The sequence below is a fragment of the Dermacentor silvarum genome, chromosome 10 (genome assembly GCF_013339745.2).
Source record: "Dermacentor silvarum isolate Dsil-2018 chromosome 10, BIME_Dsil_1.4, whole genome shotgun sequence".
Lineage (NCBI taxonomy): Eukaryota > Metazoa > Arthropoda > Arachnida > Ixodida > Ixodidae > Dermacentor > Dermacentor silvarum.
The window spans coordinates 15,291,838-15,313,050 of NC_051163.1; the positions used below are offsets into that span (position 1 = coordinate 15,291,838).

The window sequence follows — 21,213 nt, forward strand, 5'->3', positions numbered from 1 at the left end:
TGGAAAGTGATCACCTGACGGCAACTGACCAATCGGCGGCGCGGCGGCTAGAGAAAGGGGCTGCGGTACTTTCCAGGTTCCAGTGACCTTCATTGGGACGTACGCGCTAGAGCTTTCTCGTCTCCTGTTTGCAGCTAAGGTTGCAACTAAGGCTCGCCCTATCGTCACGTTGAACGTTTTAATTCCCCGGTGGTGCAATTGGCGATAGACAACGTCAAATTCGAGACTGTTTGGCGCAGTTAGGCGCAATTTTCGTCGATTGTATCAGGATGGCGCAGTAAATATCAATTGGCGCACTTTGGCGCAGTTGGCGCAGGAGTGGAATCACTGTGCATGTTAAAAAATTTGCCCTGCAGGCATGCCAGGACACCGAAAGTAGTCAAGTTGTCACTATGTTCCAAGCAGGAGTTCGAAAACTGATCAAGTAAGCTAGAAACGTTGAAAGTACTCTGAGCAAGGGAATACCTACCTCATTTTGGTGTGAACGGTTAGTGAATCAAGCACATTCATGCCCAGTGGGTGTGTTGGGTTAGGCGTGTTGGAATTTGATGACGACATGGAGCCCTGGTTGCGTTGGCTACATTGGATGGCCTCGGCCAGGACGCCCATGGGGCGTATGAAGTATTCCTGATTCGTGCTATCTGCAAAAGACCGCAGCCAAGCATTACGCAACATGCAAACACCATGTGTCATCATTACAGCTTAACTTGTTCTATCACGTTCAACAAATCGTTTTAACAAAAACGAGAACTTGAAAAAAACTTGGAACTCATCATGTAATGTTATTTACACTGCACCCCTCTAGTGTCCAAATAGACCCAAAGACAGATAAATGAAAATACACAGAGGAATGTCTCTCCATTTTTTTTACCTTGTCTCTATCTCTAGCATGCTAGTTGGCTACAATGCGTCAATTCACCCAAACCTCCATTTTATTCTTTATCCAAAACCTCATTTTCACAGTCAGTGCACAACATCGAGCTCATAGCAAGAATGTGACCCAAGCCGAATTCATGTTTCAGTCTTGAATACCACATGCGAAACCCATACAAAACCTATCATAAATACATGAGTGTATGGCTGTGAAATATCACTTCAGAAGTAGGCATTTCACTGCTGGCTAAAATATAAGTACCTTCTAAAAACTAAAGAACTGAAAATTATGTAGCATTCAAAGGCTTGAGTCAACTGTAAAAGGTCACTTACACAAGATTCTTTAAGGCCTTGTAGGAAAGGCTGGCGCTCTAAAACAACAAGCACTAAAGAACTGGCTAGAACTGCACTAACAGTTTCCTGTAGCTTAAAGTTTCATCTAAGGGTGTTCTGTTTATCCAAATTTCGCTGCAGCTTACAAGATTGTTCCACATAACCTGACATTAAAGACAGCAGCATTACTTACATGCACCCACCGTGGTGACGCAGTGGCTATGGTGCTCTGCTACTGAGTACAAGGCCATGGGTTCGACTCCCGGCCACAGTGGCCACATTTTAATGGAGGTGAAATACAAAAACTTTCTAGTACTTAAATTTAGGTGCACGCTTAAGAAAATCTTTCCAACGGTATTAATTTCAAGCAGCATATTATTGAAAATACTACGAAACAAATTATAAAACAAAAAAATCGCATCAAGAACGAGAAAGATCGATAAAAACATCAATGCTGCTTTGCACAAAAAAAAATTTTAAAAAATCGAAATATACGTTTCAAGAAAAGGGATATATAAAATCAGCCTGCAAATATAAGCTCTGTATCTACAAAAGTTCTTGAGGCACACGGGTACACACAGCACTTTGGAGCGCGATTCCAAGGTGCACTCCCGGCGTCTTCGTGGACAAAACTTGACTCTCTGCGCGACCGCCGGTAAATGATCCCGTCCGAACGACGTTTACATCTTGCAGATAAGAACTGTGGCCTTTAGAACACGCCCGAAATCCTACGTCGATGCGCGGCAGCGATAACACGGTCCGAGAAGAAAGCAAAACTCAACGGTGGATACCGTCGATGTTCCGGGACGGTTTGCCGCACTTTCTTCATCCGTAATGAAGTCGAGAATCAAAGCTTTGAGTCTGTGTGCACGATATCGCATCGAGACGATGCGTCGGAAACCGTGGAAACGCTTTTCCTGGAGGGACGTGTGCGAAGATGCCAGACGACGTTAACTGATATGCGCGCTTTAAAATTCCGCCGGTGAAAGAGAAACACAATGGATAAAATATCTCCAACCCGCCGAGGCGCTAGCTGTACGGAGCGCTCGAAAGGCCGAAAATCAATGTCCCCGAAACATATTCGATGGGAACCTCACGAATGAATGAATGCATTAATCTTACAGGCATGGCAGAGAAGTGAGATCCAGTATCATTTCCAAAACTGAGAGTCGTATTTGACACAAAGGGTTGTTGCAGGTACCTGCAGCAAGACAAAGGTGTTAAAAGCTCTTCTTACTAGCGATACTCCATCTCACAAGCACTGTCAGCACTGTGGAAGCTACACCAATTCTTAGCCAATAGGAAGACCGAATGCCCCTCGAGATGTGCTCATCCGCGCCGCGTCGTCTGCTCAGCGTCTGCTTGCCATCCTGCTACATGCTCCATGGTTGGTTGATTGACGCAAGAAATGTTTTGATACCGTAACCATAAGCTGCGTTTACATGCATGTGACAACAGGGCTTTGCTTTACCTGTACGCTTTCCCTGTATTTACCTCACAGCCTCCTTAGCATGTAATTAGGATGAACGCCCTCATAAATGTTCACTTGTGGCACAGCGTCTGCTCGGCATCTATATTTGGCGTTTGCTCGCTACCATCATCAAATACCATGCTAGAGCAATGTAGTAAATTAATAATGCAGAGAACAATTAGGCCTTTATAGCGTTCCGCATCATCAATGCATCACCAGCGCTAATGCTGTGGCGCCACCTGCTAACTGGAAGTCAAATCAGTTTTAATGCTCGGCGCCGTGTCTGTAGTCCTAGCAGTGTGAAAACAAACAGCCGATTTCAATAATTACGACAAAATATACCTAATGCTTTGACCTCAGCCTGAGATAAAACTTAGCGATGACGGATTTTGCCACTTGTTTCCTGGTGACAGGGTGGAGAGCCAGCAACAAGTGCTAATTCGGATCGACACGGGTGGTCGGTGCTGTATGGGTGCTGTATGTCACACTCAATCAGAAATGACACAATATATTTGTGATAGCACAGTAAGTGGGCTCTACCATACCATGACAACATTTTACAGGCTATTATTTCAACCATGCAGCCGCAAATACTTGATATATTAAAAATAACTAGAATATTACGCTATTCTGTATTCAACATTTTTTTTTTAAGAATTTGGAATGAACAAATGTTTGGATCCAGGAGTAATCAACAGTTTTGGTTTTGGCAAGCAAGTCATGTTGCCATTGGCACAGTTTGTAGCCAAGAGAAACCAAACACGAACAATTCATTTGCAGTCTCCAATCATTTCTTCGGAGCTGCTTGATTATTTAAACATCTATGAAGCACCTCCAGCTTATTTACGGAATTTACGTACAACGCTAAAAATTTTTGGTAAAATATCTAAATAGCAGCCCTTTGAAAATAAGCTGATTCCGGAGATGAAACTGTTCACACATTTGCAAATAAATGACCCCTTATTTTTCTGATTTGTCTGCTGTGTAAAGGTATTATGCAAATCCCACAACTATTTGAACTATTCCTTTTAAAATTAATACTGTAGTACTATACTTGATACGAATCTGCCTTAAACAAACAATTGATATTCGCACTAGCTCAATAGCAACCCTATAACTTTTTTTTCTGCATCTAAAATTTTTTGCACTAATCTTGAAGGCAACGAGCAGCGAACGCTCACTCGAGGTGTGTGGACAATGCATGTGGCAGGGGCCTCTGAAGCCGCACTTTCTCCAGCTGGGCCTTGCGAGTCAGGTGCACCCAGATGGACGTGATGGCCAGCGCCCGAGTGCAGTGAGGCTTGGTCACATCTGGAAATGGTAACGGTTCCTTCTCCGGGTACAACAGGTCGTACAGCTTCATTACAGGCAGGAAGTCGTTGAGCTGCATGTGATGTTAAATGTGAGGAAGATGCGAGGTTCTACAGTAGGATGCAGTGTTCGAAATCATGACAGGAGCTGCCTGAAGAAAAAAGAAAAAAAACAGAGAAAGTTTCCCACTTCTCATTTTTATCTTACAATGTACGCTTAATATACCCACTTGTTATGCTCTCGATCGAGAGCGGCAGTATATTAAATAAATAAATAAATAAATAAATAAAACAAAGCATTACAACTATGTACAAATTATAAACGAAAGCATGAAACACACAACCAATTCACAAGCAAAAGAGAAGGATAAAAAAAGCTTTTTAAGCTCTTTATTACAAAATTAATATTAAAAGAGTAATTACGTGTCTCTTGCTGCAACATCAAAGTGAATAATGCTCATTTTCCGGAACGAAAGTGTAGTTCACAAAGTAAAGACAAAACTAAGAATTGCTGATTTCTTTGCAGTGGAATGGGGAAGGCAATCATTACATTACCAGCATGATCCCACCCAAAAAAATCAGTGAGGAATTGGAGTAAAAAAAGTCGCAGTTTCGCCCGAAAGACGAAGCATCGATTGCGATAGAAAATTAGCAGAGAGGTATATGAAGCAAGGATAATAGTTTAACGGGCCGTATAAAGTTATAAACATTCTCTTACTAACTACTAAATAGACAAGCACGGTGTCATGCACGCACAGGTAAGCATGAACACATCTCGCTCGATGACCACGGAAACTCCCTGTGAAAACGCCAGAGTGAAAAAGCGCGCCAACAGCAGCGGGCAAATTGACCTTCACACTGTGTCTTGTCTCGCTTCAACAGGAAACTAAAGTACACATATCAGTTAACCCTAAATTAGTGTGTTTCATTTGATGTGGCAGTACCTCATTGTCACATACAGTGGAATCTCGCTAAACGAAAATCGCTTAATCGTAACTGCCGCTTAAACGGAACCATCCTCATGGTTGGTTGGTTTTGTATTCATGCAATAGTATTCATTGGCGCAGTTGTGGTTTATATGCTTAAATTAGCGTCCATACTATGCATAGCAGCCTGACACCTCACCTTCAAGTGAATGCACGTATGGGGTGTTCTATTCTAATGTTTCCCTGTTGCATTTGATTCCATGATCATATAGCTCAACAAAACTTTTTCCTCTACGCTGGTTACTTGAGGAAAAGCCGCCCCGCTATTACTCACCGGGTTCTTGGTGATGCTTCCAGAGATGAACTGCAGTAGAACCCACATCAGATGGTCTCTGCCTTTCCGCAGGTTCCTGCCGACCAGCTGCAGTCATCAATGGTACATGTCAAATAAGATATGGCAAATTAGAGAGAGAGAGAAAGGCAAAGGAAAGACAGGGAGGTTAACCAGAGAATATCTCCTGTTGGCTACCCTATACAAGGGGAGGGGGAAAGGGATGCAATAGGTGAGAGAAAAAGAATATGAAAAGAAAAAAAAAAACAATACAGAACTGTTTCAGGGCACTGCCAAACAGCCTGCAAAGGCATTCCATAGTGTTGCACAGTGTCAACGTCCATTAGATTTCTCAAAAAAAAAAAGAGAGAGACTGAACCTCAGTTCAACAAAACTTGCTATGCCACATAGCTTTGTTTCTTCGGCATCTCCTTTGTGTTAGAGGAGACACATTTCTCCTCCTCTGAGTTTAGCACAGTAACTTGAAAGTGAACTTTTAATTAAAAGATAAAAAATGAACAGTATGTTGCCAAAGAGAGTTCATTTTTGCAGGCGAATGTAGGTCAAGATGGCAACCAAGTTGGGTTATCTTGGTCTGACTCAAAAAGAGTCGACAACAAATGTTGATTAAAACATAAAGACAGTCTAATGAACAAATAAACTACCTCTTGCAAAGCATTCATATGTGATAGTATAGTAACCATGAGAACAATTAATTTTGCTTAGGCTGAGCATACACAAGCTAAATGCAAAGCTACAAGCACAGGTGGGTAAAGTAGTGATGCAGTTTGTTTCATTAGCCAGACAACACACACTAGCAGAGTGTTAAGAATTGCTTTCTTAGTGGCAGTATAAGATGCATATTGAAGCAACTTGGTCATGTAATCTTTGCTAAATTACCTTGAATGAAGATGAACACATCACATAATGAAACCAGAGACATACAAAAAGAAAGTGTCACAAACACAATGCACATGATAATACAGTCATGTGGCCATGGGTTGCCATGGCCACATGGCAAGAAGCCACTGGCAAGAAGGCAAGCAGTGACAATAAACTGAGTGAACCTGAATGCATTACTATGTGAGCCAGTGTCAGAAAGAGAACTACAGCTCAACAGTGAAAGCACAGACAGCAGTCAGCATAAATGGATGATGTGGATACAATTAGCCCCATATTTATAGCACATTATAGTGCATTCTATATCAACCGGCAATTACTAGAGGTCAATCAGCATGTCTACCTCAACTGCTGAAACTACACACATGCAGCATAGACATGGTGAACACAACACGATAATAGTGATCGCATAGCAGCAGCGAAAGGACGAAGCTACAAGAATAAGTTGTGCATGCCAGTATGAACCTGGTACTAGAATGCTTTCAAGTAGTCACAGCATGCCTCAAGCCAACGTACAGTGAACAAGAGACTTGCCTGGTCATGCAATGCAAGCACCATGTGCGGGAAGTTGGCGTACTGAAAGAGCACGAAGTAGATGAGCTGGCTGGACAGGTTCTGCCAGAAGAGCTCGATGGGCTCCTCTGGGCCTTCCTGCTCTGACTTCTCCATGGCCCGGACGACAAGGGCCACCAGTTCTTGCTCTAGCACTGGGCAGCGCTGCTTTTGCTGCAAAGGGTACGAAGGATCGTGCAACTTGCACACAAGGCCATTTGAACAATGGCAGCGGCATGCTTGTTGTGCATGGAGTATGTTACTTACAGTAAACTACTTCAGACAAACTCAAAGGGACCATGAAAACCTGTTTGTCTTTTCAGAAGTTCGTCTTTAACAGAGGTGATCCACAGAACTCAAAATCTCCTATTCCTGGTAGTACACCCAAATATCGATGCCACAAAGTAAAACAGAATTAAAACAAAAATGTAGTTGTGAAAATTTCCCATGAAAGGCTCCTGTTTCGGTTTCCCAGTGTGGCATCGCACCCACAAACAACTTAGTCTCCGGTGCACGGCGTAGGTAAACATTAGCTCAGCGTCCTTGTATGGTGAGTCAAACGTCCTTGATTCCTCGTGTGTCTGATTGACAAAATATTCCTTGCACATATACCAGCTAGCTGGCATTCTTAATAGAAGGAGCAGTAAATTCCCGGCCTTTACGTTTGCACTAGTACTGTGCTGTCGTGTCTTTTATTACCAAGAGCAAACCGACCCCACATAATAAGAGCACAAAATGCAAAAACTCCCAAACATCCCAACCCTATTTTGTTTCCGGACTTCTTCGGTTTGATGACAAAGATATGCATGTGTTTCTCCCTCTAGCTAAGCCAGAAGATTGGCCTGCATGCCAATGTTGCCAACATAGCATCATGAAAGAGCTCACCTGTTTTGTGAGGCCCAACATGCTGCACACCATCTCCCTTGAATACGGCTGCTCCAGCACGTATCTGAGTAGCTCTGTCTGGGGCTGCTGAACTTCCTGCAGGAATTCAGTTAAGGCGGTGGACATACAGTTAAACTTGTTTACATTAAACACATTAAAAAAAAAAGGTGTCTGCAAGTTCAATATAGCACGCAATTTGAAACGTTTTATAAAATATGACAACTAAAAAACACATCAAAGTTCTTTCAAAAATAAATTTTTGGAAGGCATCCCACCAGGACACATACTGGTTGGCTGTAGGGTGAGCATCATGAACTCTTGTGTTCACTGAACGGTTCACACTGGCCCACACACACGCTAAGCTGCCCAAAGGATGTATAATTATTTATTTATGCTAATTCTAATTAGATAATACTAATAAGATAATTCATTTACAGGAAAAACCAGTAAAAGAAACGAAGGACAAAAGAAAGGAATTTGCACCATAACGACTGGACTAGCAACTGTGCTTTATAGAAAACAGCTACTATTTGCCAGCAAGGCTAACAGAGCATGCACAGCACAACCAACACTAATCACAGGGGAGAGAGAACCAAATTTATCACAACCGATATAAAAAAGCAAATTCTTTTTCGAGCAAGCGCACCGAGGTTGTGCTAATGCAGTCATCCCCATGCAAACTGATGAAATCATCATCATCATCAGCCTATATTTATGTCCACTGCAGGACGAAGGCCTCTCCCTGCGATCTCCAATCACATCTGTCTTGTGCTAGCTGATTCCAACTTGCGCCTGCAAATTTCCTAACCTCATCACCCCATCTAGTTTTCTGCTGTCCTCGACTGTGCTTCTTTTCTCTTGGTATCCTTTCTGCATACATTCTGTAACTGACAAAATATGCTTCTAGAATTTCACGCTCTTCTTTGCCCCTGCCTCTGCCAAGAATATTTACATTACTAAACAGCGGTTAGCAGCCAGATTCACGGTAATGCCAAGGCAAGTTTGCTCCGTCATCAGAACCCATGGAGGAGCGGTGTTCGCGAAGCCTGTTATTAATACAATGGCCTGTTTGGCCTATGTCCTTCGTCTTATTTGACCGGTTTTTCCTGTAAATTATGTACCAACTGGCCCAAATGTCGACTCTCCTGCTAGATAATTCAGTTAAACTGGGTTTAATATACACGGGTGACTAACTGTACACGGGAAAATTCTACACATAAAATGCTCTTTCCACCATCTGTATAAGAGCTTGAGACCGGCTGAGAACTCACCGCACTGTAGGGTAGCTGCCCTTTCATCGTAAACTTGGCTGTGTTGGGGTCAAGCTTCCAGACGGTGCAGCAGGTTCCCGAATGGCCAACGACTGGCCGAAGCTTAGAACGACCTGAGCAGGAGGCAGAGGAAAACTAAGATTCCGAGCTCTTTTAATACATATGGTGCGTACATGGCAAGTCTTCACCAGAGAAAGTAACAGGGCTTCAAGATTGCTCACGCTTTGCTTGCTTGAAGGCACGGGAGTCTCCGAGCGTTCACCTATCACTCTCCAAAGCTAAGGACAGTTTACAGTAACAGTAAGCACAGTATGGAAGATGGCTGTATATGGCATACCAATATTGCAGCTGGCGTGCCTACTCCAGCAATGAATGTTAGAAGCCAGGACAGTGTTCACGGGTCCTCATCCTGTACTACGTGTTATGCGTGCACTATGCTTACTGTTGACTGAGGGAGCATGTAGTATTACAGCCTATAGCTGCTACCTTTAGCCCTTAAGTGTTTTATTATTTTGATCAAAAGTGGCATTTCTTTATATGGCTTATTTTCAAACTTCATTCCATCAAAAACCCTAGGAAAGCTTTTTGAACAAACTTGCTTAATTTTTTAAGCGTGAAAACCTCATTTTACCTCTTCACTATGCAATATATATGTACTTGTCATTGTCACAAATGGTACGTTGACGAGCTGAGCTTGTCCAAAACACTTAAAGGGGCCCTGACACACTTTTTTACACCAATAATGGCATCACTATTAAAGGACGTCCCCTCATAAACCTCCTGCCACAAAAATTTTTCGAATCCTCTAAGTATCATCATCATGATCATCAGGCTATTTTTTATGTCTACTGTAAGACGAACGCCTCTCCCAGCGATCTCCAATTACTCCTGTCTTGCGCTGACTGATTCCAACTCGTACCTGCAAATTTCCTAATATCATCACCCCACCTAATTTTCTGCCGTCCTCGACTGCGCTTCCCTTTCCTTGACACCCATTCTGTAACTCTAATGTTCCACCTGTTATCTGCCTTACGCATTACATGGCCTGTCCAGCTCTATTTTTTTTTCTTTTAATGTTAATTATAATATCGGCTATCCCCATTTGCTCTCTAATCCACACAGCTTTCTTCCTGTCTCTTAATGTTACACCTAACATTTTTCGTTCCATGGTGCTTAACTGGTTCTTAACCTCCAAGTTTCTGCCCCATATGTTAGCCCCGGTATAATGCAATGATTGCACCCTTTCCTTTTCAGCGACAGTTGTAAACTCCCAGTCGGGGTTTGGTAATGCCTACCATATGCACTATGCCATAATGCCTGCCATTTTTATTCTTCTTTAAAATCCATTGACATGATCAGGGTCCCCTGAGAGTAATCCTTCAAGTATAAGCAGAGTTAAAGGTAGGTATTGCACCGATGCGTGGCTTTCTCTTTCGTTTGTTTCCACTAGCATGCTGGAAGTCACACAGGGGAGATGGCAAGGGGACGTGGCCCCGGCCAAAACTTCCTTTTTCTTCCCCCCCCCCTCCCCCCCTGGATAGTGTGTCGCGGTGATGCCCTCACTCCTCACGCAACACCTGGCACCCTACTGAGGCAGCAGGTGTTCCCTTTTTCCCGCTCTGCTCCATCAAGCCGCGCTCGTGCCGTGGCATCACAGCCAATGGGAACTCTGTCGAGGTACGTTCGTGACATGACGTCGCAGCCAATGGGAATTTAGGTGCCATTTCGCTGCTACAGACGCCAGATGCCAGCTTTCTTTCTCAATGAGCCATTTGATGCTCTCGCACCAAAAGTGTTTTAGAGCCCCTTTAACAGATGTGCTTACTGTGGATAGCACTGAACTGCCTGTTTGATCAGCACAAAAACACTATTTGGCTCAAGCCGGGACTAAGAAGCATTGCCTCTATGAACTTCGGCATGGGACACTAGATGCTAGCTCACTGCACTGTGCTGTCAATTTCATAAACCTATCTGCTGCCCAGGATTCCCATAGTTACATTCATTCCAATCGTTCCCCAATGGTCCTACATACAACTGGGACAGATCACGCACAACTTCCTCGGTGAGCGCAACTTCAGTATCAGCATATTTGCAGTGCTATAATATTTACATATTATACAAGCAATAGGTAAATGAAATAGTCTCCTTCTGGAAGTTCTTAACTATGCTGATTGCTTGACGTCTCGGGTGAAATTTAGAATCATATTTTTCGTTAAGTTTTCTGCCACATTTGTATAATGCCCACCATGTAAAGTAAATAAATGAACCAACTAATTCCTTTTCCTGTGTTCGTTCTGAGCACTGCAGGTCAAGACAAACACATCTGAGTAGAATGTACTGCAAACAGTCAGCTATAACTATGCAACATCAGATGCACCAATCATTAGCTTTTCATTACAAGTAAAAAAGATCTGCTTGCAAGCTCGTAGTTTAGCATGTTCATAACACAAACTCTAAATGTGTTACATGGCAACAGAGTTGACTCACCAACAATGGTCACCATTTGGGCGCAGGGCTGGAAGCTGTCCACAAAGTCAGAGACAAGTTTGGCGAATTTCTATGGCGCCGCAAGAAGGGAGAAAAAGAAACAGAAAAGCAATTTGAAATGACAACTTGATTATAGAACCTTCAGACTGCCTGAACCTTCATTACAGACTGATAATGTGGAGCATGACCCAAAATATAAGCATAATGTTCAGTTATAATTTTAACCATTATGTTTCATTTTCATGCACTTTCAATGCACTGCTGCCACTCACAAGTGGCAACATAACATCAGCAAGAAACATCTCAAAATTCAACATTGCCTTTATTAGCATACACCCAAAGCATGCATTCACATAATCGCAGTAATGTGTACATCCACAAGCTCTCTGAATAACCACTGGTATGCATATGCACCGAACTGTTAAAATTTGATCCTCTTACTCCCAAGTTCTATATCAACCCCATAAGTGCCATGACAAATTTTGGAAAAATGTTAAAAGTGCTGATTTTTTAAGATCTGCACATTTTTGCTAATATTTTCTAAAAAATATGATAGCAGGAATGCATATTGCATTTCTACTGGTCTTGTTGAAATAAAATAGCAAAAGTCAGTGTATTATTTATTTGTCAGAATTACAAGAAACTGCACATATACACATGTGCAAGAAGTTTATGAGTTAACTTGTCATTCGCACCAGAGGAGGCTCGTTGTGATGACGAGTTTTATTTATTTATCTTAAACAAGACCTTGGCAGCGTGGTAAACGAATAAGTCTACAAAACAAAATAAATAGAACAATGGGGAACTGCACTCAAAAGTTTCTTCATACAACCGCTTCACACAAGCTCAAAAACAAGCGCTTCACACAGCGAGAAGAAAAAAAAAAGAGAGGAAAAAAAGAAAACATTACTTCACCGATTTTCCAATCATACAGTCAAACAGTGCTATCACTAACAATCTCAGCAAGTGCAAAATGATTTTTATTAAAGATATGTCTCGAAAAGTGATAATTAGTCCTGTGTTACAGTTTTATCGCCCAGCTTATTCCAATCTACTATAGTTCTAGGGAAAAAGGAATACTTGAAGCAGTTGACACGTGTTGTAAATGGAGTTACAGCTAGCGAGTGTCACTGTGTGGTAGCGTAACCGGTTGTATAGGTGATAATGTGAGACGTGTCGATGCTGTAGTGACCATTTATTAGTTGAAAAAAGAATTTTAAACGACATGCACAATTTCTATCACTTATAGAAGGCAAGCTGCTCCAAGATAAAAGGTTGGTAATAGAACTACGCCCATATGTATTGTAGATGAATCGGACTGCTTTTTTCTGTAACCTTTCTAGCTTTCCAATATCGCTTTTAGTGAACGGGTCCCATATAACTACAGCATATTCTAAAACGGGGCGGACGAGTGTTTTGTATGCCAATAGATGTACTATTGGTGTGGAGGATATTAATATGCGTCTTAGAAAAAACAACTTGCGGCGAAAGTTTGCTATTACTGTGTCAAGGTGCTTTGACCAGGAAATATCCTTTGTTATGTACAAGCTAAGGTACTTATATTGTGTCACCTCTGACAAAAAGCATTTTCTGTGCCATAACGATATAGCAGTGGCTTCTTTTTTAAAGTTATCCACATATATGCTGTCTTTTCGAAATTAATGCACAATTCCACTGTTTACACCACTCAACTACTTTATTAAAGTCCTTGTTTAACCTGAGTTGGTCTTCTTCCGTAGCAATTTCATCGTACAGAACGCAGTCGTCAGCGTAAAGCCTGATTTTAACAGAGAGATTAGGGACAATATCATTTATATATAACAAAATGATAAGGGGGCCAAGAACGGATCCCTGTGGGACGCCAGAATTGACAGCAGCTATATCAGAGGTTGTTTTATTTACAGTAACAAACTGATGGTGGTGTGTAAGGTAGGCTTTAATCCATGCTAATATTTTATCATTTTTAAACACAGCTCCTAGCTTACGAAGCAATTTACATGAGACACCCTATCAAACGACTTGCTGAAATTCATGAATAGCACGTTTGTTTGTTTCTCTTTGTTTACAGTGCTAGCAAAGTCATGTATGATTTCAACTAGTTGAGTAGTCGTCGAAAGGTCACTTCTAAAACCATGCTGCATGTCTAAAACCATGCTGCATGCAGTTACCTCATCATCCGCAGTTTAGTGGTTAAAGATCGATGAATTTAATATCTTTATTAAACTAAATATTTCTAGATAATATACTAATTATAAAATGTGTAGGAAGCATTTTTTTATTCATCAAAATATCTTTTAAATAATTAATGTTTCTGTAAAAACAATTTTCCGTCAGTGCAAATGTTTAGTTTAAATATAAATGATTGAAATACAATTCTTAAATATAAAGTAAAGCACCAAACTAAATGTAAAAAGTGACCAAGTCGAACTGCACAACTTGAAGGGAGCTGACAAATATGGTTCATTTTCACCATGCAAAGCAACTGCACCTGGGACATTTAGGACTTGTCTTCAGATATGTTGCTACAATCCACTAAGGAAAGTGCAAGATATAGGAGTTAAAGAGCTAATAATTCACTCCCATACATGCAAAATGACCAGGCAATGCATGGAGGCATAGATGTGTGGGTTTGTGAAGTGCAAAAGAAGTTTTAGAAGACCAGTCAAAATGACCACATAACATGATAGTGTTGTCATAAAATGCACACTAGTACACAGCAGAACACAGAATGCTCAGTGCCAAACTAACCAACAGCTTAACCCGCCTCCATGGCTAAAGTGTTTTGCTGCCCAGTATGAGGTTGTGGGTTCGATTACTAATTGCCACAGCAGCAAACACTCTTGTGCTTTAGGTGCACATTGAAGAAACCCAGGTGGCTGACAGGCCACCAAGGCCATGTGTTGCTTTGGGATGCTAAACCTTATGCTTTGATTTCGAATTGTGCAACTTTTGCTGAGTGATGAAAGCAGCTGTCATATACTCTTTCTCACTCATTCAATCGCAGTGGCGGTGTTTCAGCATTTCAGTAGCCAAATCATGTTTCATGTCAACAATCATAAAATATAACGCAAACAAACAAGAAAGTAGGTGAAGCATGAAGAGCACTGTCAATATCTTTGTCCACTTCCGTTGCTAAGGCCACTTAGCAGACCACATTAAGAAGCACGTGCCGGCGGACATTGGTTCTTCAATGGTTGTTGCCACTTAGCTCTTTCAAAAAGTTTATCCAGGACTTTGGCACTAACATACATACCCAGTGTGGCCAGTTTGTCTTGGAAGCCAATCGCTTCTGGACGTCATCAAAGATCAGGTAACTCGGCAGCAGAGCAGCATTGCGGTCGAAAATGTGCTCCAATACCTGACAGGTGCAATAGGTAACAGTCAAACATTTGTCATCACACTCAAAAAAAGAAAAAAACTTTGCACAATAATTAAGGTACTGTCATAATCCATGTGATTTAAACAACATAGAATTTCCTGCACTGAAATTGCATTTCACAGGAACACTAGGCTCCATGTTGGCATTTAAATGCATTGCCTTAACTTCACCTTCATAACCTGTTACACAAGATGAAACAGGGTACAACACATTAAGACAAATAAAAGCAAGAAATTGAAAACTCACACTGCTGATTGTGTTTAGTTGTCTCATCATGGATATGTTTACCGTAGGAGGAATTGAAAGTGCCTTGTCGAATATTGCCTTCAAGAGGTCGCGAACACCCTGGAAGATGTAGAATCGGTTTAGCAACACTTAAGCCATGTGAATCTCCACAAGCTTAGATGAGTGACGAAGGACAAACCTTGTAGTCGATTCCAGCCACAATCTTCTGAATAAGACACAATGACTGGCACCAATACTCTTCAGCCGTATAGTGGAATTTGTCAGTGGCCAAAAGTGCATCACACACAGGTCTATAATGAGAGAAGCTTCATGCTAAAAGGCCCAGTTCAAGTATGATCTAAACAGAGCAACTAATAAGCATTTTGTTTCAGCCCCGAAGTCTAAAATATGGGCGGTACATGTCTGTCTCCCAGTTACCGTATTGCAATCAATCAACTCAAGTTCTCAGTGCCATAAGTAACAGGAAAGCAGGAATTTCTGCCCTTTTTTTTGTATATAATTTCAAATTAGGATTCTTCACGTACTTTATCCATCTAAAAGTCAAACCTTCGCCACATAAGTGACTGCTACAAGCACTAAAGCAGCCAGCATCACTATTGAAAGGGAACTTAACCTTCTCCATTTTTTTTTCTTTCCCAACAATTATATAATGTTCTAAATATGTGAGCACGAAATAAAGCAGCAGAAGTGCATTCCAGTTAAACAATATAACAGCCTCTTTTGTGCGTTGACTGCACCTTTTATTTACAAACTGCACCCAATATTAGCAGTGCAGAAAGGACAATATGAGCAAGACCCAAACAGCTGTATGCTGTATATCTCATACTCACTTTTGCATGTGCTGCAACAAACACTGATATCCACATCCACGCGACAATATAATGTGTTGCACTTGTACCCGCTGCAGACAATTTGCAAAATCAGCTGTCCTTTAAAACTGTTTTCCATGCACACACTCCTCTTAACAGATCCACTCTCACGCATTTATGTCAGACGAAGTGGCAATGCCAACAGGCCTACATAATCCCATTATCCTTACATGCGTTTATGCATGAACGGTCATGGCATGTTTTGAAGTTAATGCTTTTTTAAAAATTGAATACCCTTCATGCAATGCCACACGGACATTCTTAACGGCAATAAAACTTAAAGCCACTTGCGATGTAGTGCATTCTTACAACTCATTCAGCATTGACATCATACAATGAGTGCTCACACAGCTGGCATTAAAAGGTACAACTTCCCTAAAAAAATAATTGAAAAAACATTTTCTAAACCAAATTATAATTATTCTATATTTAATATGTCAATCAATGTTTTATTGGCACTTCTTAGATGTTTACGCACAAGAAACTTCTTTATGCAATTAAGACAACAAACGAACTTACCATAATCACAGCAGCTACAATCATTGCGGCATTTGGTGCATTTAAAAATGCAAATGTAGCACTAGACTTGTCACAATGGCATTAAGAAACTTAAGGTCCTGGACACTTAATGACACTAACCTTGCCCATGTGGCACGGGCACACCATAATTTCGCAAATTGTCTTTTTGGTGATAAAAATTGCCATTAATGCTTGTATTCGCAAGAAATATCACACATGTTCAGAACAAGTTTGTGTACACTCACTTTGGCTGGACAACACCAGCAGTGACCGCATGGTGGAGGAGAGACAACAAGGTCTGCATCTGGCGGTGATTGCTCAAATTGGAGACCACTGAAACATACTGCTTCAATGCAGCATCTAGCGATTCCTAGAGAGAAGAAACAGTCCGTACAATGACTATGGTGTCCTGCTGTTGCGCACAAGGATGCAGGTTGGTTTAACTACCAGCCGTCATGCAGTGGAGACAGTTCAAGATTTAGGAGCACATTAGAGAGTTTGATTTTGTCTGCAAACGCAAAACTTCTTACCACTTGCGGAGAGGTAAACGTGAGTGGTCAGGTTTGTGGTGCCACCTGGTGGCGCAGAGCTCAATTAGACAGACATAGAGCTATTATTGTAGTAACCAAGTGTATGCTACTTCACTGCTGGTGCAAATTTTAGGCAACAGCGTAGTCATGAACACATTGTCTCTAAATTATTTTTTTTGCCAGGAACATTGATGTAACATGAAAATGTGTCTAAGGCATCATCATAGTTAGAACAAGTGGCAGAAGGTGTCTCTACCAGTGTTGTTGCTGCTGTACTAAACTCCAAGTTTCTGCCCCATATGTTAGCACCGGTAGAATGCAATGATTGTACACTTTTCTTTTCAACGACAGTGGTAAGCTCCCACTCAGGATTTGGTAATGCCTGTCGTATGCACTCCAACCCAATTTTATTCTTCTGTAAATTTCTTTCTCGTGATCAGGGTCCCCTGTGAGTAATTGACCTAGATAAACGTACTCCTTTACAGACTCTAGAGGCTGACCGGCGATCCTGAATTCTTGTTCCCTTGCCAGGCTATTGAACATTATCTTTGTCTTCTGCCTATTAATCTTCAACCCCACTCTTACACTTTCTTGGTTAAGGTCCTCAATCATTTGCTGTAATTCGTCCCCATTGTTGCTGAATAGGACAATGTCATCTGCAAACCGAAGGTTGCTGAGATATTCGCCGTTGATCCTCACTCCTAAGCCTTCCCAGTCTAACAGCTTGAATACTTCTTCTAAGCATGCAGTGAATAGCATTGGAGAGATTGTGTCTCCTTGCCTGACCACTTTCTTGATAGGTAAATTTCTACTTTTCTTGTGGAGAACCAAGGTAGCTGTGGAATCCTTGTAGATGTTTGCTAAGATATTCACGTATGCCTCCTGTACTCCTTGATTACGCAATGCCTCTATGACTGCTGGTATCTCTACTGATACCAGCACAATAAGCACAACATATTAACAAATAGTCAGTACGGCTTTCAGAGGATTAAATCAACAGAGCAAGCTCTGACGCTCATTAGAGATAAAATAATAATAACAACTGAAAACAGAAAATATATGCTTGGTTTGTTCTTAGACTGTAAAAAGGCTTTTGACTGCATTCATCATGAAATATTGCTTAATAAATTGTCAATGTATGGTATAAGGAGGACAGCGTTAAAACTAGAAGACAATTGCTTAAAAAATCGTTTTACAAATAGTTAAGGTAAATAACATAACTTCTTCCAAAGAAATGTTAGCTCAAGGTGTCCCGCAAAGATCGATACAAAGGCCACTTTTGTTTTTGATTTATGTAAATGATTTAGTAAATATTCCAGATTCGCCTGAAATAATCATGTACCGTAAAAACCGGAATATAGGTCGAACTTTTTTTCAAAAAACCATTGCGAAAAGTCGACCCTCGTCCTATATACCGGACATTGGTGGAAAAACTACGGAAGTCTTGCAACAATGGGCAGATGAAGTAAACAGCCGCCTTCGCATTCAGGCTGCTTTTACACATTTTGTTTCAAAATGAGCGGAAGCCGACGGCAATTCACCGTCACCTTGAAGAAAAGTGCGATTGAGTACACGGAAGCCCACGGCAACGTTGCCGTGGGCTTCGTATCGCGCGACCATCGAACCGCGTGTTTGTCAGCACCTTATCATCACGGCACGGAGCAGCATTAAAATAAATACTGTCACCATTGTTCAACCGGCTGAGTCGCATTTGTTTAAAGCTAAGGGTGTCTTTCGGTACTTTTCCCATTGAAAAATATTTTTTTTTTCATTTTTAGAATTGGTTAGTTGGGGGGTCGACCTATAGTACGGTTTTTACGGTATGCAGATGATACAAACGTGTTCTTTGCATCGAAAGAGCTACAAACACTCGAAAAAAATGTAAACCATTATCTGTCAGCTCTTTCATGCTGGCTTAAGGGTCAGTCCGATGTAATTGAATACAAAAAAGACCACATACATCATATTTCATACAGTTCATAAAATGACTAACAATGAGTTGAGAATTACATTTGAAGGGGAGTCTATTCTTTGAGTCAGCACACAAAAATTTTGTGGTATAATATTTGAAGAGCACCTATCTTGGAATGCTCATATCAATACTTCAGCAGTAGAGCTTGCAAAGTGTGGGGTGTTTATACAAAGTGGCCACTTTCATCCCTGTGTGGCTAATGAAATCTATGTATTATGTACTGTTTTACTCCAAATTATGTTATGGAAATTTAGTACGGGAAACGACAACACAGGGCAATTACATTCAATTATTGTTATTTGAAAAACGAGTACTTCGCTGCTATGAACGCTATAAAGGGAACCCAAGGAATCTCAGAACACCACCTTTAGTTTTAAAACTTGATATATTAAGAGTTGACCAAATATTTTATTACAAGCTACTACAATTTGTGCATCATGAAAAATTATACATAAGTAGCAGCATCGATAAATCGTCTTACTACTTTAGAGAACAAGAATGACACATGCCAATAACACGGACTAATTATGGAAAACAATCCATGATATAAAAGATAATGTTGCTTCTTAATACCAAACTCGAACGAGTTTTCGACTTCAAGGAAGTTAGTTCAAAACTCCTTAAGAAACAGCTAAAGAAAGCATTATTAACCAATACTCTATCCACTTTCACTCTATCCAATTAAAGTAAACTTTCTTTCCTTGTATAATACGTAGTTCTTTTGTATTGTCTAGCAATTAACACATACTGTTAAATTGACTATTAACACTGTGCATACGAAACTCTTCTAGCTGTATCGTTAGGTAATGCATAAATTTCTTAGAGTGGATTGTAAATATACCACTTTCCTTTGTTGTATAAAAGAGACTTGCCACATGCTGCGAACTTAGTATGTATGTAAAAATTATATTTTGTATAACCGGTACAGAGGCCTCTGTCATTTCCATACCTTTAGCTTCTGTACCTTTTTTGAAATTCAAGAAAAATAAGCCATCTGATTATGATTCAAGAGGAGATCAACTCAGTTTGCTTTGAAGTCATGACTTTGAACTGCAAACCTTAGTTTCTGGAAAACGGCAGCACAGTGAGCATTTCATGTCATATCATGACAAATGAAAGATCTGGTTCGCCTGACTGTCATAAATTCCCTAACAAGTGGCACGTATGTCATGATAAAGTGACTCTATGCCTGAGATATGCACAACAAAATGCGTTTTTCTTTTTCTGTTGTTATTATTTTGGACTAGTTCAAAGATATGCCAAAGTGGTTCATTGTGTCAACATCACAGCCTGCGGACACTCGCCTGTGCGATACCAGAAAACAGGGTCTTGATGTCCTCCTGGTATGTCCTCTCCTTGAATTCTTGCATTTCTTGAGAGTGGATAATGAAGCAGTTGAACACCTCCTCCAGCGTATCATTTTGCTGAAAGGAACAAGAAACCAGCAAGGTAAATCTTGTTTCATTATAATTACCTAGCTCTTGTCACGCTTAGAAAAAAGACAATACGACACTTATCGCCGCGATTCATAACAAACATCGTGATTCTGTTGACTACATACATCATCACGGCTTTGGCTCGCACACGTTTTCCCGTAAGAACGATAAAGATAGCAAATTTATGTTTCGATCCTGGGTATAACTTCGGATCAAATTCGATTGAACTTTTCCAGCTCGATCGAAGCATGCCGCGCCAATGAGCATCGAAGGCAAGTGTGCTTGAAAGTAACTTTGCTTGACCTGCAATGATATCGGCAATCACGTCGGATGATTTTCGCGTGACAAGGGCATTAGCGCATATTGCGCATCTAATGGCTTCCCGAGTTTTGCGATCACACGGGCCCCTTTCAGTGCACGTTGAACAAGTACACAGTGCAGTTCAATACTGTAACTCATCTCAAGCGCGCTCGGAAAATTCAACGAAGACAGAAAGTGACCTCGCGACAGAAGCTACATAATCAATCGGATAGCAACGCACTGATCAAGCGATTACTTGAACGGTAAACAATGCGCGTCAAATTTCGTGCAGCAGTTTGAGGGGTAGAAGTGCACAGACTTCATCCAGACTTTCCTCAGCCGATGGCAGCTGAAAGAGTCGACGACTCAGATACAACGCTTGGTACTCACCAAAACATTGTCGATGTACCGCGATACCTGCACTTCCACCGCTGCCATCGCTGGTGATCGTTGCCGACAAAGTTCTAGTTTAGCTAGTCCGCAGTCGGTGTGCTCGAGTTAGCTTGCATGCTTGAAATGGGAGCCACAAATGCGCAACAATTGACAGTAAACAAAAAGCCGGCAGCACGGTGCATTGTAAACCACGGCGGCCAGACGACTTTTGTGATGTCGATGATGATTGA

General features: G+C 41.2%; 1 protein-coding gene across 8 annotated transcripts in view; it reads right to left on the reverse strand.

Moving 5' to 3' along the window:
- The window catches only part of LOC119431029 (mediator of RNA polymerase II transcription subunit 23), a 70,463-nt gene extending 49,250 nt beyond the window's left edge, over positions 1-21,213 (reverse strand). For 2 of the 8 annotated variants that reach the window (XR_007463968.1, XM_037698498.2), the window contains exons 1-12: positions 20,981-21,213; positions 20,159-20,278; positions 16,598-16,722; positions 15,143-15,254; positions 14,965-15,063; positions 14,593-14,697; positions 11,340-11,409; positions 8,853-8,965; positions 7,582-7,677; positions 6,679-6,870; positions 5,248-5,334; positions 3,859-4,061 (exon numbers count right to left, since the gene is read on the reverse strand). Coding sequence is in view for 7 of the 8 variants with exons in the window: in XM_037698498.2 (XP_037554426.1) it covers positions 3,859-4,061; positions 5,248-5,334; positions 6,679-6,870; positions 7,582-7,677; positions 8,853-8,965; positions 11,340-11,409; positions 14,593-14,697; positions 14,965-15,063; positions 15,143-15,254; positions 16,598-16,722; positions 20,159-20,278; positions 20,981-21,028 (1,370 nt within the window). In the remaining variant the exon portion in view is untranslated. The remainder of the gene's footprint in view (positions 1-3,858; positions 4,062-5,247; positions 5,335-6,678; positions 6,871-7,581; positions 7,678-8,852; positions 8,966-11,339; positions 11,410-14,592; positions 14,698-14,964; positions 15,064-15,142; positions 15,255-16,597; positions 16,723-20,158; positions 20,279-20,980) is intronic. The other 6 variants (XM_049657302.1, XM_049657300.1, XM_049657301.1 and 3 more) reach the window with 6 other exon arrangements.